We start from the raw sequence: 15,713 nt of genomic DNA on the forward strand, positions 1-15,713 counted from the left end.
CCTTTTTCTAGATGATAGACTTTTTTTTTTTTTTTTTTTTTTTTTTGTCATTTCTTGGGCCGCTCCCGCAGCATATGGAGGCTCCCAGGCTAGGGGTCCAATCGGAGCCGCAGCCACCGGCCTACGCCAGAGCCACAGCAACGCAGGATCCGAGCCACGTCTGCAACCTACACCACAGCTCACGGGCAACGCCACACCCTCAACCCACTGAGCAAGGGAAGGGACCGAACCCGCAACCTCATGGTTCCCAGTCAGATTCGTTAACCACTGCGCCACAACGGGAACTCCCTAGATGATAGACTTTTGAGGGAGAAATGGTGTTATTTCAGTAATTTAGGTGTCGTGTCAGCCTTAACATATGAATTGCATGCTGAAAATCTGAGAGGAATGAAACTAGCTCATTTTGGATCCTACAACCTTAAAGGTGAAGCTTAGAGACAATTTTGCTTTATCAACCAACTTCTTGAAAGCATTTTTGACCTCCTTATTCCTCAAACTGTAGACCAGGGGGTTTAGCATGGGGATAATTATGGTATAGAACACAGATGCAATTTTGTCTGTGTCCATGGAATGGCTAGAGCTGGGCTGTAAGTACATAAACATGGCTGTCCCATAGAAGATAGTGACGGAAGTGAGGTGAGAAGCACAGGTGGATAAAGCCTTCAGGTATCCCTCTATTGAGTGCATCTTCAGTATGGTAAAAAATATGAACAGATAGGAAAGCAAGATAACCAGGAAGGCAAAAAAGATGTTGAAACTTGCCACAACAATAAGAATCAGCTCACTGCTTTGCTTATCGGAGCAAGAGAGAGCCATGACTGCTGGAATATCACAGAAAAAGTGGTCAACCACATTGGACTTACAGAAGTAGAGCCTGAATGTATTTCCAGTGTGGATGGAGGCATTCAAGAGGCTACAGAAGTAGGAACCTATACCCAGACGAGCACACACACTTGTCGTCATGGTGGTGGTGTAATAGAGGGGTCTGCACACAGCTGCATAGCGGTCATAGGCCATGGAGGCCAAGAGGTAACTTTCCACAGTGACAAATACTGCAAAAAAGAACATCTGAGCAGCGCATGCATTGTAGGAGATGACACTGTCTCCTGTGAGGAGCCCAGCTATCACCTTGGGTGTGACAGCTGTGGAATAACAAAAGTCCGCCAGAGAGAGGTGACTAAGGAAAAAGTACATGGGAATGTGGAGACGAGAGTCCATGAGAATCAAAACCATCATCCCCAGGTTTCCAGCCACACTGACGAGATAAATGAGAGTGAACATGATGAAGAGTGGAACCTGCAGCTCTGGGGCATTGGTGAGTCCCAGAAGGACGAATTCAGTTACTTCTGTATAGTTCTCCATGGATGTAGTTTGGGAATCACAGTATTTCCTGTAGCAATGAGAAATAAAGAATAGAATGATAATAGATGGGAGATTGAAGTGAAATTAATTCTGTACCGTGTGCATGTATATACTATTTCATTTCTAGAGTAATTTGAGCTTCAGGATTCTCCACACCTAAAGCACTGACTAAAATTCAAGGCACAAAATATCTGTAGAATTTCACACTGTAGAAACTGAAAGATATTCATGGATCATTTCCTATCTTTTTAAATTTTGTAAATTTGTGAACTGAGATGTAGAAAATGTAATGCCTTGATTACGATGAACTGTCTTGAATGAACATGCCTGTCAATTCAGTTTTTCTCAGCCTAGTAAATGCTTAGCTCTAAATTGCTCATGTGCCAGGCATTGCTCTGGACACTTTACATATATATGTGTTTGTTCCTCTCAACAACCCTATGAGATCAATTAATTGTTAATGTCATTTATCTTATGAAGCACAGAGGTTGAATAATGTGTTTACGTTTACAAAATTATCCTTGCTAAAGCAATGTTTGTACATAGATAGAGCGACTCCCAAGTCCACTGGTCTTAAATGAGTTTAAGTCAAATTGAATTTCATTCAATTTACAATTACTCTGTGTCTCTAATGATCTAAACTTGGCATTTGGAGTTTCAGAGAGAAGCTGAGAGGTATGTGCCTAGTGCCTGTGTTAGGATACCTGGAGCGGTAGGGGCTGCTGAGGGGCAGGCATAGCATCAAGCATAAACCTTGGGCCGTGGGGTGAGGTCTCACGGGCATAGCATCAAGCATAAATCTTGGGCTGGGAATCACTGATCCTGACCCAACTCCCCTGAACCTGATTTTCTTCATCAATGAAAAGAAAATAGTAATGAGATCTGATTCATGGTATTTTTGGAAGCATTGAATAAGATAAAATGTATAAAAACAAAGGTTAACATGTTGGATATTTATGTTAGATGTAATATTAGTATTACTATGAAATGATAGCCTCTATGTCTGAGAAAGGTGGGCAGTGAAAGCAAGGCTCGAGGGTGGATGGTTTTTTTAGTCCTGTAGCCTCACTCTTCAGTTTGCCTTTTCTCACAGGCTTGGTCCCCTGAGAGTTCTCGTATCCTCCAGTGTTTCTGTCTGCATGGGTGGCTGCTCTAGTCATCCCAGGGGAGCCATGCTTTTCCTCAGTTTCTTCCTTAAAATCCATGTTTTATATAGGGGAGTCTCCTTTCCTAAACTCATTCTTTCTCTCATCACCATCTTCTCAGAGTCAAAGCACAGAGATCAGGGATTGACAGTTCCTAGTTTGTGGGCAGCTTTTAGCCCGCAGGTCTGCCTTGGTGACGAGCCCCATGTTTGAGTTTTTTAATATGAAGATGTTCTTGTGTAGGAATAGTGCTTTAAATCTTCTTCACTTGACGTTGAGTCTTTTAGAAAGATATCTGTCATTATTTTCTGCCATTGTATTCCTAATTCTTTCTCATCATCACTATATAAGCCCAACACCTGAAATCATTATGTTTACCAATGCTTGACAATCATAGCCACTTTTAGAATATAGTATGTTATACAAACAATAAAAAGAGCTATATGCATTTATTAATGTGTATGCATTTGTGCCTGTATATTTATTCATGTGTTTATATGTGTATATAAATGTACAATCGTTTCATTTAATCCTCAGTAATGTTATATGGGATATAGCATTTTTTTTGTCTTTTGTCTTTTTAGGGCTGCACCCACGGTGTATGGAGGTTCCCAGGCTAGGGGTCTAATCAGAGATATAGCTGCCGGTCTGCACCACAGCCACTGCAATGCCAGATCCGAGCCATGTCTGCAACCTACACCACAACTTATGGCAAAGCCAGATCCTTAACCCACTGAGCAAGGCCAGGGATTGAACCGGCAACCTCATGCTTCCTAGTCGGATTTCTTTCCACTGTGCCATGACAGGAGCTCTGGATATAGCATTGGTATTCACATTTTACCATTAAGAAATTGAGGATTTGGGAAACTATATAAAAGTCTACAGTTACACAGGTAGTATAAGGAAAATTTAGGATTCGCAATTAAAATAGCTATGACCAAATCAAAAGCCTGCACTTTTAGCCACCTCACCATCAACATTTGTAAATGTGCTATTCATAATGAGGATGAGATTATGGAGCAAAGACTGCATGGAGTCACTGTCTTGCTGATTCAATTTTAACCTTTGTGGTTTAAAGGATTGTTTCACTCTCTTTTGGTATTTATTATTTTTATTTCAATTTACTTTTAGCTTCCAACAAGAGGACCAGACACATTAAATAAAATGAAATTGGGACTTAATAAAAGCATCTCTTAACTGTTGTTTTTTTTTCTTTTTTGCTAATCTTTTTAGGAAAGCAGCATGATAATGTTCCATAATTATCACTAACTCCCTATATATGAAAGTTTGACATTTAAACCCCAGCCTCAACTCACTGTTTTAGGAAAGAAAACGTTCAAAATATCTATTTTTGTGCTCAAAGAATTCATAGTAGGTAAAGCTGTCCCACAGATGCTTGCATGAATTACACTTCTCACTAAAGATGTATAAGGACTAGAAGCTTACCTTCCTGTAGAAAAACAAGAGACAGTCAATCCTAAAGAGAGTCTGGAACCAGACACATAGCCATGGATCAATGCATGTATACCCTCAAAGATATTCTCTGTCAGATACTGGTCAAAAGATCCCAAGACCCTAAGACAGGTAAAAATGGAGGAAAGAATCCAACATGGAGTTAGAAACCCAGGTAATAGTCCAGAATCCTCCACTAATTCTGACTGTGCTCTTGGAGGAGTCTTTTGTCTTCTCCTAATTTGAAAAATAATAATGAAATTACCGCTTCCATGTATTTCACGGAATTGTGCCTGTGATTAGCAAATGAGAGAAGCTCTGTAAAACACCTTGCTGGGAGGTTATCATTTTAAAGTCAACAAATATAATTTTTATCTTGAGAAATTTTCATTGGCCATGATTGCAGGGTCATAGAAAATCCTCAGGGTGGATTGTAAGTAGTTGTACTTACCAATATTGTCACTCAGGTGAATAAATGATGGCCAAAGGGGCTCAGGGAAGAGTCTGGTCCCCCTAAGATGACGTAACATTGGGTCATACTGGGATTTCAGAGGCTAGCTCATGGGAATCAGAAAGAAGTTGTAGAAACACCTAATTCTCTGGGGCTCTTCCCTGTGAAGGCATCCGTCACCCCACATTCTTAGGGAAGAAAGAGTTAAATTGCATGTGGGGAGTTGCCATCATGGCACGGTGGAAACAAATCCAACTAGGAACCATGAGGTTGCAGGTTTGATCCCTGGCCTCCCTCAGTGGGTTAAGGATCCGGCATTGCTCTGAGCTGTGGTGTGGGTCGTAGATGCGCCTTGGATCCCGTGTTGCTGTGGCTGTGGTGTAGGCCAGTGGCTACATCTCTAATTAGACCCCTAGCCTGGGAACCTCCATATTGCCAGTGGTGCAGCCCTGAAAAGCCCAAAAAAAATAAAAAGGCAAAATTGCTTGTGAGATCTAGCTGGACACGTTGAGAGTGCATACATTAGCATATTACATTTTTTTTTTCCTATTTTCTAATTAAAATATAGTTTACAGAAAACTGACATTCATAGTGTTTTTAGTTTTTTTTGTGTATAATTCTAAGGGTTTGGTCAAATTTGTACAGCTGGGTAACCATGACAACAATTATATAGAAGATTCCATCATCTAAACAACTCCAGGCTTCTTTGTGATCAACACTTTTTCCCACACACTGCCCCTGGCAACCACTTAAATTTTTTTTTTTTGTCTTCTTGCCTTTTCTAGTGCCACTCTGGCGCCATATGGAGGTTCCCAGGCTAGGGGTCTAATCAGAGCTGTAGCTACGGGCCTACTCCACAGCCACAGCAAGGCAGGATCCAAGCTGTGCCTGCGACCTACACCACAGCTCACGGCAACACCGGATCCTTTACCCACTGAGCAAGGCCAGGGATCGAACCCGCAACCTCATGGTTCCTAGTTGGATTCGTTAACTACTGAGCCACTACGGAACTCCCTTTTTTTTTTTTTTTTTTTTTTTTTTTAGAGTAGAGTTGATATACTATTTTCAATTTTTGCTGTACAGCATAGTGAACCTGTCATACATTTATACACAATTTTTTTTCCTAATCTTCCATCATGGTCAGAGCGACTGGATTTATTTTCCTGTGCTGTATCATAGGACCTCATTGTTTATCCATTCTAAATGTAATAGTTTGCATCTACTAACCCCAAACTCCTGATGCATCCTACTTTCTCCCCCCTCCTCCCTGGTAACTACAGGTCTGTTCTCTATATCTGTGAGTCTGTTTCCATTTTGTAGATAAGTTCACTTGTGCCATATTTTAGATTCTACTTATAAGTGATATCATACGTTATTTGTCTTTCTTTTTCTGACTTATTTCACTTAGTATGAGAATCTCTGGTTGCATCCATGTTGCTGCAAATGGCATTATTTTGTATGAAAAATAGTACGGAGGATCCTCAGAAAGTCAAATATAGAATTACCATACAATCCAGTAATCACATTATTTGGCATCTATCCTGACAAAACTTTCATTCAAAAATATACATGCACCCCTATGTTCTTTGCAGCACTATTCACAATAGCCACGACATGGAAACAACCTAAATATCCATTGACAGAAGAATGGATTAAGAAGATGTGGTAACATGCACAATGGAATACTACTCAGCCATAAAAAAGAACAAAACAATGCCACTTAACTCTTTTTGTTCATGTAATTTTACCTCCGTTAAGAATGCCGTATAAATAGAATGGTAATGTGTATAGCCTTTGAGTCTGGATTCTTTCTCTTAGCATGGTGTATTGGAGATCAAGCCACATCACTACCTATATTAATTTCCTAAGACTACCATGGGTGGCTTAAACTACAGAAATTTATTGTCTCACATTTTTGTCGGTTGAAATTTGAGATAAAGGTGTTGGCGGGGTTGGTTCTGTTGGTTCCTTATGAATTCTGTAAGGGAGGATTTGTTTCACGTCTGTCCCTGAGCTGCTGGGTGGTTTGCTGGCAACCTTTGCCCTTTCTTGATCTGCTGCATCACGCTGATCTCTATCTTCATCTTCACATGATGTTCTTCCTTGGGCAGATGTGTCCAAATATTCCCTTTTTATAAGGACATGAGTCATATTGGATTTGGGGCCCAGCTTACTGCAATATGACATTATCCTAACTAACTACATCTGCAATGACCCTTTTCCAGGTAAGATTACATTCCAAAGTACTGTGTGCTAGGACCTCAACAAATACATTTTTGAGGGACAGAATTCAACCCATAATACATTCGTCCCTCGGTATCTGTGGGGGTTGGTTCCTGGCATAGCCTATGGATACCAAAATCCATGGATGTCCATATAAAATGGCGTAATATTTGCATATAGCCTCTGCACATTCTTCTGGACAATCTAAATCATTTCTGGATTACTTACAACCCTTAATACAATGTAAACATTATGTAAATAGTTGCTGGTGGGTGGCAAATTCAAGGTTTTTTTTTTTTGAAATTTCTGTTATATATATCTGTTTATATATATTTATATACAAATACATATGTACATATACACATAAATACATATGTGTATACATATATATTTAATATTTTCAATCCACAGTAATTGAATCTGTGGATGTGGGTATGGAACTGACAGATAAGGAAAGTTGATTGTATTCCAGTAGTGAAATTTTTTTTTTTTTTTTTTGCTTTTTAGGGCCACACCTGTGGCATATGGAGGTTCCCTGGCTAGGGGTCAAATCAGAGCTGTAGCTGCTGGCCTACGCCACAGCTACAGCAACACAGGATCCAAGCCGCATCTGTGACCTACACCACAGCTCATGGCAACAGATCCTCTAACCCACTGAGCAAGTCCACGGATCAAACCCGCGTCCTCAAGGATAGTATTTGGGTTTGTTACCACTGAATCTCTAAGGGACCTCTCAAATTTTAATGTATTTTTTATTATAGTTTATTTACAATTTTGTGCCAATTTCTGCTATATTGCATAGTGACCCAGTTACACATATATATGCATTCTTTTTCTCATACTATCTTCCAACATTTTCTCTCCCAAGAGATTGGATACAGTTCCCTGTGCTGTACACAAACACATAATGCTTAAAAAAAAAAAAAAGGAACATTATTTTAGGAATAATGTTTCCCAGAGAGTAAATGATGAGTCTACTTTGTTAATGTATGTTTACCACTTTACGGAGCCCAAGCTCTGCCTTAGTCCAAAGCTTGATGCTGTCAGTTGATTATTTGTTTAAATGTGCACAAAAAAACTTTTGCAGGAGTGTTGAGAGGATTAAGCATTTTTAAACACATTAAACATAATTGTGTACTTGGAATGAGCACTGTATAAATTGAAGATGCTAATTTACTCATGCGATCTGACTTAGAAGGTGTATTTATGACAAATATGACAAAGATATATCATAACCTCTTAGATAAATCATTGTTGGGAGACATGTTTCTACAATATTTTTCTTACCCTCTTTGCTTCTATTTTCTCTGCTGAAAACTCCATCTTGTCCTACTTTGCTTTATCCCACATTCCTGCTTGAAACACAGTCACAGTGCTGGTCAATGACTTAAGCTTAAGAACAAAGACCTAAAGGCATAAATTATTCTTAAGGTCAGCTGAATGAGGACATAATGCATTGGTCTAGGCATGCAGGACCTGTGCAGATAGGCAGGGCATTGGCACAGCATGATATGTCCTGTTAAAATAAGAGAAAGGGGAACCTCTTGGCCCCAAGTGGTTTATGCGCTGTTGTTAGCAGAATATGCATCAGCAAGGAGAGCTGAGGTGCAAACCTAGGCATGCCTCTGGGTTGATTTTCTAGATGCTATGCATAGATAGTTAATGCCAAGCTTCCTCAAATGCTAATGATTGTTAAATGCCTAAAGGTCAGAGTAAAAGCTTAACCATCTACCAGCTATGTGACTTTTAAAATAATAAAAGAACTTTTAAAATAATCAAAAAAAAAACAAAAAACTATATGCTGCATCTATAACCCCCTCCTCACTTGACATAATTCTGAAGAGCACAATAAAAGCAGTGTGGTTTCTTGAGGCAGCGCTCTTGGTCTCTGAGGCCTTGTGTCCCCCAGTTCCCACCTTTAAGATAAATGTCTCTGTGTCTTTTTTAACTTTTTTTCTTAAGTTTCACAGCACCTGTTCTTCAGCCCTCACCTGCTGAACTCATCTTGGCATATCATAACCTGTTTCTGCACCTTGGTTTATCCATTTGCACAAGTGGTAAGTTGGCTATGTGATCTGTATGGATTTTTCAGCTTCAGTGGTATGTAACTCTAAGATAATATATTTACTAGGTTTTTGCATTCAAATCTATGCTTCAGATCAGAGACTCATGAAGGATAATTTATTGCCATACAGTTATGGTAAAATAAGCAAGATTTTTCTATATTTGAATTTAAGTGAAACCTCTTTACTGTTTACCAAATGTTCCTTGCTTTCTCATCCCAACAGGATATTTATTAATTCCCATGGAGAAGGGTACAGAGGTGATGGGTTTCATTCTGATATGTCTAACCAATACCCCAAAGCTTCAGATTCCCCTCTTTATTGTGTTAACCCTCATTTACTCTACCAGTGCTTTTGGAAACCTGGAGGTGATCACGTTGATCTTGCTGGACCCCCGTGTCCACACGCCAATGTACTTTTTCATCATTAACCTGTCTTTGGTGGACTTTGCTTATTCTTCAGCAGCCACACCTAAAGTGATGGCTGGTTTCCTTAGAGGAGATAAAGTCATCTCCTACAACGCATGTGCTGCTCAGATGTTCTTTTTTGCAGTTTTTGTCAGTGTGGAAAATTTCCTCTTAGCCTCAACTGCCTATGACCACTGTTGGGGACGTGGCTCAGATTGTCAGTGTCGAAAAATGAGACACATGAAAACAGGGAGATCTCGACAAGACTCTTTACTTCTGCAGAAGGGCGCAGGCACTCCAAAAAGCACGCACACCAAACAAAGGACCCTCCCCTATTTATCCCTAACGCAGGAGACTTATCTGTCCCTTCCCATAGGTCCAGTCAGGGTGCACGTTCTTCCCAGTTGGCTAATTTGAAACAAATTGTTACTGGGAGAAGAGGGAAAGAGGAGGGGCATCGCAGAAAGGCGGTTCAGCAAAATGGAGTAACCAAGATTTCCTTCCATAGAGAAGACATTATGTTACTTTCCACACCGCTATGCAGCAGTGTGTAAACTGCATTACTCCACTACAATGACAACACATGTGCGTGCATAGATTCCATCCCTGGCCTTGCTCAATGGGTTAAGGATCTGGCATTGCTGTGAGCTGTGGTGTAGGTCACAGATGTGGCTAGGATCTGGTGTTGCTGTGGCTGTGGTGCAAGCCAGTGGCTACAGCTCCGATTCAACCCCTAGCCTGGGGATCTCCATATGTTGTGGGTATGGCCCAATATATGTGTGTGTGTGTGTGTGTGTGTGTGTGTGTAGATAGATATAGATATAGTTATATACAGCTGTAAAAACCTCTATGGGCACTAGTTTTGTTAAGTGTTCAATATTCAATATGCAATGGTTTTTTTTGTTTTTTTGTTTTTGTCTTTTTGCCTTTTCTAGGGCCACTTCCCACAGCATATGGAGGCTCCCAGGCTAGGGGTCTGATTGGAGCTGTAGCTGCCAGCCTACGCCAGAGCCACAGCAACGCAGGATCCGAGCCGCGTCTGCAACCTACACCACAGCTCACAGCAACGCCTGATCCTTCACCCACTGAGCAAGGCCAAGGATCGAACCCTCAACCTCATGGTTCCTAGTCGGATTCATTAACCACTGTGCCACAACGGGAACTGTCAATATGCAGTGTTTTTATTTTTATTTGTCTTAGTGTATTTTCTATTTATCTTCTGCTTCCTTCTTTAACCCGCTGGTTGCATAAGAACATGTTCTTTAATTCCCACATATATGTAAATTTTCTTACAATATTCTTTCTGTCCTTTTCTTTCTCTCTGCTCTCATTTTGGTATTCTCTTTATGTATATCTTGGCATTACTGATAGAGTCCAACGGGTTTCTTCAGCCCTTTTAAATTTTTGTTTGTTTTTTTAAATTTATGCTCCTATCAATGATTACATTTACTGAATTATCTTCAAATTGACTCATTACTTCTTTTCTCTGTTCAAATGACTGCTGAAAAACTCAAGATAATATTTTATTTAACTTGTATTTTTTAACTTCAGATCTATCTGGTTCTATTTATAGTTTATATCTTTTTACTGATGGTCTTTTGTTATTGAAAAAATAATTCCCCAGTTTCCTTTTTTTAAAAAAAGAAATACAATTTTATTTCTTCTATTTCTTTTTTCTTTCTTTTTTTGTTTTCCTTTTTTTTTTTTTTGGCCACACCAGTGGCATGTGGAAGTTCCCAGGCCAGGGATCGAACCCATGCCGTAGCAGTGACCAGAGCCATTATAGTGACAATGCAAGATCCTTAACCCACTGCACCGCAACGGAACTTCCAGATTCTTTTCTTTATTCAAATTTTCTTAAAAGTTTTGAGCGTATTTAAGGTAGTTGATTGAACTGAGTCACTTTGTTGCACAGCAGAAATAATCACACCCTCGTAAATCAACTCCACTTCAATAAAACTTTAAAAAATAAATAACAGTTAAAGAGTTGATTGTATCACCCCAGGGGAGCAGGCGTCAGAAAGACCACCAGACCGCCTCTTCCTTACTATCTCCTCCTTGGTCTCAGGTAAGGTGTGTATTCAAATCAGCAGAAGGGCGGTCCTCAAACTCCCTCCCTCGGTCTGAATCTGAATGCAGGCCTCATCCCATCCCCACCCAAAGACCTGTGGCAATTCTCGCGGCTCCACTAGTCAAGCAAACCTGCCTTCTTCCGACGGGTTTTTTTGAGCAATTGATTAAGGTGCAGTGATCTCTCCAAGTCCCCTAGGTTTCCCTTTTTATCTATGATCCTTTATCAGAACGTCTACAACCACCTGTGTCTACTCCATCCCTATCATTCCCCCCTCCAGGTGTTCTACCCCTTTATGCTTAAAGGGGATATTGGGCAATGACCATTCAGTAACTACATCCTGCTGACTCAATTTTTGCTAAATAATCAAATAGCATTATTATTATTATTATTATTATTATTTGTCTTTTTGCCATTTCTTGGGCCGCTCCTGCGGCAAATGGACTTTCCCAGGCCAGGGGTCTAATCGGAGCTGTAGCCACCAGCCTAGGTCAGAGCCACAGCAATGTAGGATCCGAGCCGCTTCTGCAACCTACACCACAGCTCACAGCAATGCCATATCCTCAACCCACTGAGTAAGGCCAGGGATCGAACCCGCAACCTCGTGGTTCCTAGTCAGATTCATTAACCACTGGGCAAAGACGGGAACTCCTAAATAGCATTATTTAACCCTGTCTGATATGTGCTAGAAATTGCACTCTACTCTGTATATATGTCTTCTGATGATCTTAACAATTCTATGAGGGTTATGTGATATTGTCTCCACAAATGCAAAGCTGAAGACTCAAGGAGTTAAATCACTTACGTGAATTTTGTAGCTAGGCTATCTCAGTACATAGAACAAATTCGTATCCACTAAACTTGCTGCACTGAGCAAGGTGTGGCGTCTTTTTGGGAGTGTTGATCCAGAACAAATATACAGACAGAAGAATGGATCTATTTCTTTTCCTGCAGAAAAAAATTTCTGAACCAGAATTGTAGTGATAAAGGCAAATCATTTTTTTTTAAATCAAACTTTCTGAGGAGATTTTTGAGACATCTTTATGAAAGAGCAGGAAAATAAGCGCAATTTAAATTTTTTAAAATATTAAAATGCCCAGCGCTGGAAAAGATATGAAATACCAGGATGCATTGCAGGTGAGAAACAGAGAAAATTCAAAAAACAGTTTGGCAGTTTCTTGTTCAATGAGACATATATTTACTTCATGGCTAAGCAGCCCTCTTAGGTTTTTACCCAAATGGAATCCAAACCTATGTTTACAGAAGAAAATCTTTAGGCATATGTTTAAATCAGTTTTACTCATAACCCCCTAACACTACAACTAACATAATGTCTCTCAACTTGATGTAACATCCATAAAATGAAACACTACTCAAAAAAAAAAACCCACTGATAGTAAAGTTAACAACATTCATGAATCTAAAAATGCATTATACCAAGTGAAAGAAGCAAAACTCAAAGACCAAATATGCTAGAATTTTAGTTAAGACCATGTTGGCAAATGCAAAGTTTTATACCCCAAACTGTTAGGTGGTTTCCAGGGACAGTGTGTAGGAGAGAGAGTGGACCATAAAGAAATGCGAGTTTTGTTTACATGGTGGGAGGATTCTTATTGATTGCAGTAGTATTTATATGACTACATTCATTTGACTAAATTCTTAGAACTATACAGAAAATAGTGTGGATCTTATGGTTTGGAGTTATACATTTAGAAAATAAAAAAGGAAAGAACAATTAATACCAAAATATACATGCAGTCATGTATGCAGGTGGGTCCCCATAGGCTGTTTAATTGCTTTTTCCTGGGAAGGTGGGATGGGGAGCTGTGGATGGTCTCATGGGGGCATCCCCTGAGAGCCCCATCTCTCTATAATTCACTCCTGGTTCTCTTGCATTAGTGCCTGAAATACCAACAACTCTCCATGTGGCATCATTTTAGAAGGGCCTGACTGCATGCTGGGCCCCTTGATCATTATATATTCATCTGAATGTTAACAGTTATCATTACCTACAGGCTTTCTCTCTACCTGAGGATCTGCAATGAGCCTACAACCATGGCCAAAGAAATCACCCCAAGATAAAATTGCGTTGAGTGACTTAAAAATAATAATTCCTTCCTGAACTCTTTTCTAGCATAAATGTTCACTTATTTGATATTTACAGACACAAGTTCTGTAAATTATATGGGAGAAGTAATGTTATTCATTTTATACATAAGATAAATGACTCCCTCAAAGGTACGATAAGAATGAATAATGGATTTGAAATTCAAATCCAGATTTCTCGGTCCTTGAGAGTGTTTTTATTCCATATTTTCCTGCTTTGGACAGCTTAGAACCTTTTGACCACTCTCTAAAACATAGCTCCTGTCTCATTATTTATGCACTATTTCATGGCTGAATTTCTCACTTGACACTCACCATTCTGGATTGACCGTCCCTTCTCTTCAAGGAGCAAGGTAATATTCAATACATACTGTTGGTGAAAAGTGTAATTTATGCAAAGGCAATGGGGAAGTTATTGATCCTATGAGTTATTTGACCACAGAAATAGATGTTTTGGACCAACAATTTTATACAATAGTAAGTTGAGACTGGAATATAAATGTCAAAACTTCAATTAGTAAGGAATATAGTGATATGGATTTTTCTGCTTCACAAATGAAGAGAAATTTTAAAAAAAGATAGATTTTGCTCTGATTCTGTAGGTGATAATTTCATCTTGTTCACCATCAGTTGGTCTCTCACTGGAGGTTAATAAAAAAGCATACATGAAAAGTGATCATTCTTTTATTTTTATTTGCCTTTTACAGCCACACTTGTGGCATATGGAAGTTCCCAGGCTAGGGGTCAAGTTGGAGCTGCAGCTGTTGGCCTACACCACAGCCACAAACCCGCCAGATCCCAGCCATGTGTGCCATATACACCACAGCTCATGGCAATGCCAGATCCTTAAACCACTGAGTGAGGCCAAGGATCAAACCTGCATCCTCATGGATACTGGTTGGGTTCATAGCCTTCTGAGCCACAACAGGGAACTCCATAAAGTGATCATTCTTATACTGCACTGGGAACCAAATGAATTAGCAAAATCAAGCTGCAGTTTAACTTTTCCCCAGTAATCTCATCCTTATTATTACAGGCATTTTAAAATATGCTGACAGTAGAATGGCTAAAAGCACACAGAATTTTGATTAGGGTGAAACTGAGTTTCAATCTTGAATCTTGAAATGTCTTCATACAATATAATTGTAGAATATCACATAACTTTCCAAATCTATAATTCCTCTAAAGGTAAAATAAAAATAATAATACTACCCAAAGTACACACACACACAGACACACAGACACACACACACACACACACAAATTGGTATGTAAATCTCAGCATTGAATCCAGATAGTTTTGAAGTACAAATTATCAATGAAGTAATGCTCATGGTATTTAATACCTTTCCATTTCACTACAATTTCTTTTTTGTTTGTCACTTTTCCTTTTCATTGCTGATCGCTACAAGATTCCCAAACAGCATTAATGGAGAACAGGACAGGAATGACACGGTTCATGCTCCTTGGACTCACCACTGCCCCAGAACTGCAGATGCTCCTCTTCATCGTGTTTACTCTCATTTATCTCATCACTCTGGTTGGAAACCTGGGAATGATCACGCTGATTCTCTTGGACGCCCGTCTGCACACTCCTATGTACTTTTTCCTTAGCAACCTGTCTCTGGTGGACTTGGGCTACTCCTCATCTGTCACTCCCAAAACCATGGCCGGGTTACTTTTAGGTGATAAGGTCATTTCCTACAATGCATGTGCTGCTCAGATGTTCTTTTTTGTAGCCTTTGCCACTGTGGAAAATTACCTCTTGGCCTCCATGGCCTATGATCGCTACGCAGCAGTATGCAAACCTCTACATTACACCACCACCATGACGACAAGTGTGTGTGCACGTCTGGCCATAGGGTCCTATGTGTGTGGCTTCCTGAATGCCTCCTTCCATATTGGGAACATATTCAGTCTTTCTTTCCATAAATACAATGAGGTCCATCATTTCTTCTGTGATGTTCCAGCTGTTCTCATTCTTTCTTGCTCTGCTAAACATATTAGTGAGATTGTTCTTGTTTTTACATCGAGTTTCAATGTCTTTCTTGCTCTTGTGGTTATACTGATTTCCTACCTGTTCATATTTGTAACCATCTTGAAGATGCACTCAGCTCAGGGGCACCAAAAGGCTTTCTCCACCTGTGCTTCCCACCTCACTGCTGTCTCCATCTTCTATGGAACAGTCATCTTCATGTACTTACAGCCCAGCTCCAGCCATTCCATGGACACGGACAAAATAGCCTCTGTGTTCTATACTATGGTCATTCCGATGCTGAACCCTGTGGTCTACAGCCTGAGGAACAAGGAGGTCAAGGGTGCATTCAAGACGGTGTTTAAGACAAATTTTTCTGTAGGACTTGGATTTTAACACTGTTGCATGCACAATAATCTTGTTTAACTCCTCTCTGACTTTCCAGATGCAGTGAGTTA

At 39.9% G+C, this 15,713-nt stretch overlaps 2 protein-coding genes across 2 annotated transcripts; one reads left to right on the forward strand and one right to left on the reverse strand.

The window, feature by feature from the left end:
• Positions 394 to 1,362, reverse strand: LOC100620101 (olfactory receptor 5B2-like). The gene has a single exon (XM_013994293.1). The coding sequence runs from the start codon at positions 1,360 to 1,362 to the stop codon at positions 394 to 396; it is 969 nt and encodes a 322-aa protein (XP_013849747.1).
• LOC100620388 (olfactory receptor 5B2-like) lies at positions 14,710 to 15,651 on the forward strand. The gene has a single exon (XM_003353856.1). It carries the CDS (start codon positions 14,710 to 14,712, stop codon positions 15,649 to 15,651), a length of 942 nt encoding a protein of 313 aa, XP_003353904.1.

Source organism: Sus scrofa, chromosome 2 (assembly GCF_000003025.6).
Source record: "Sus scrofa isolate TJ Tabasco breed Duroc chromosome 2, Sscrofa11.1, whole genome shotgun sequence".
Classification (NCBI taxonomy): Eukaryota; Metazoa; Chordata; class Mammalia; order Artiodactyla; family Suidae; genus Sus; species Sus scrofa.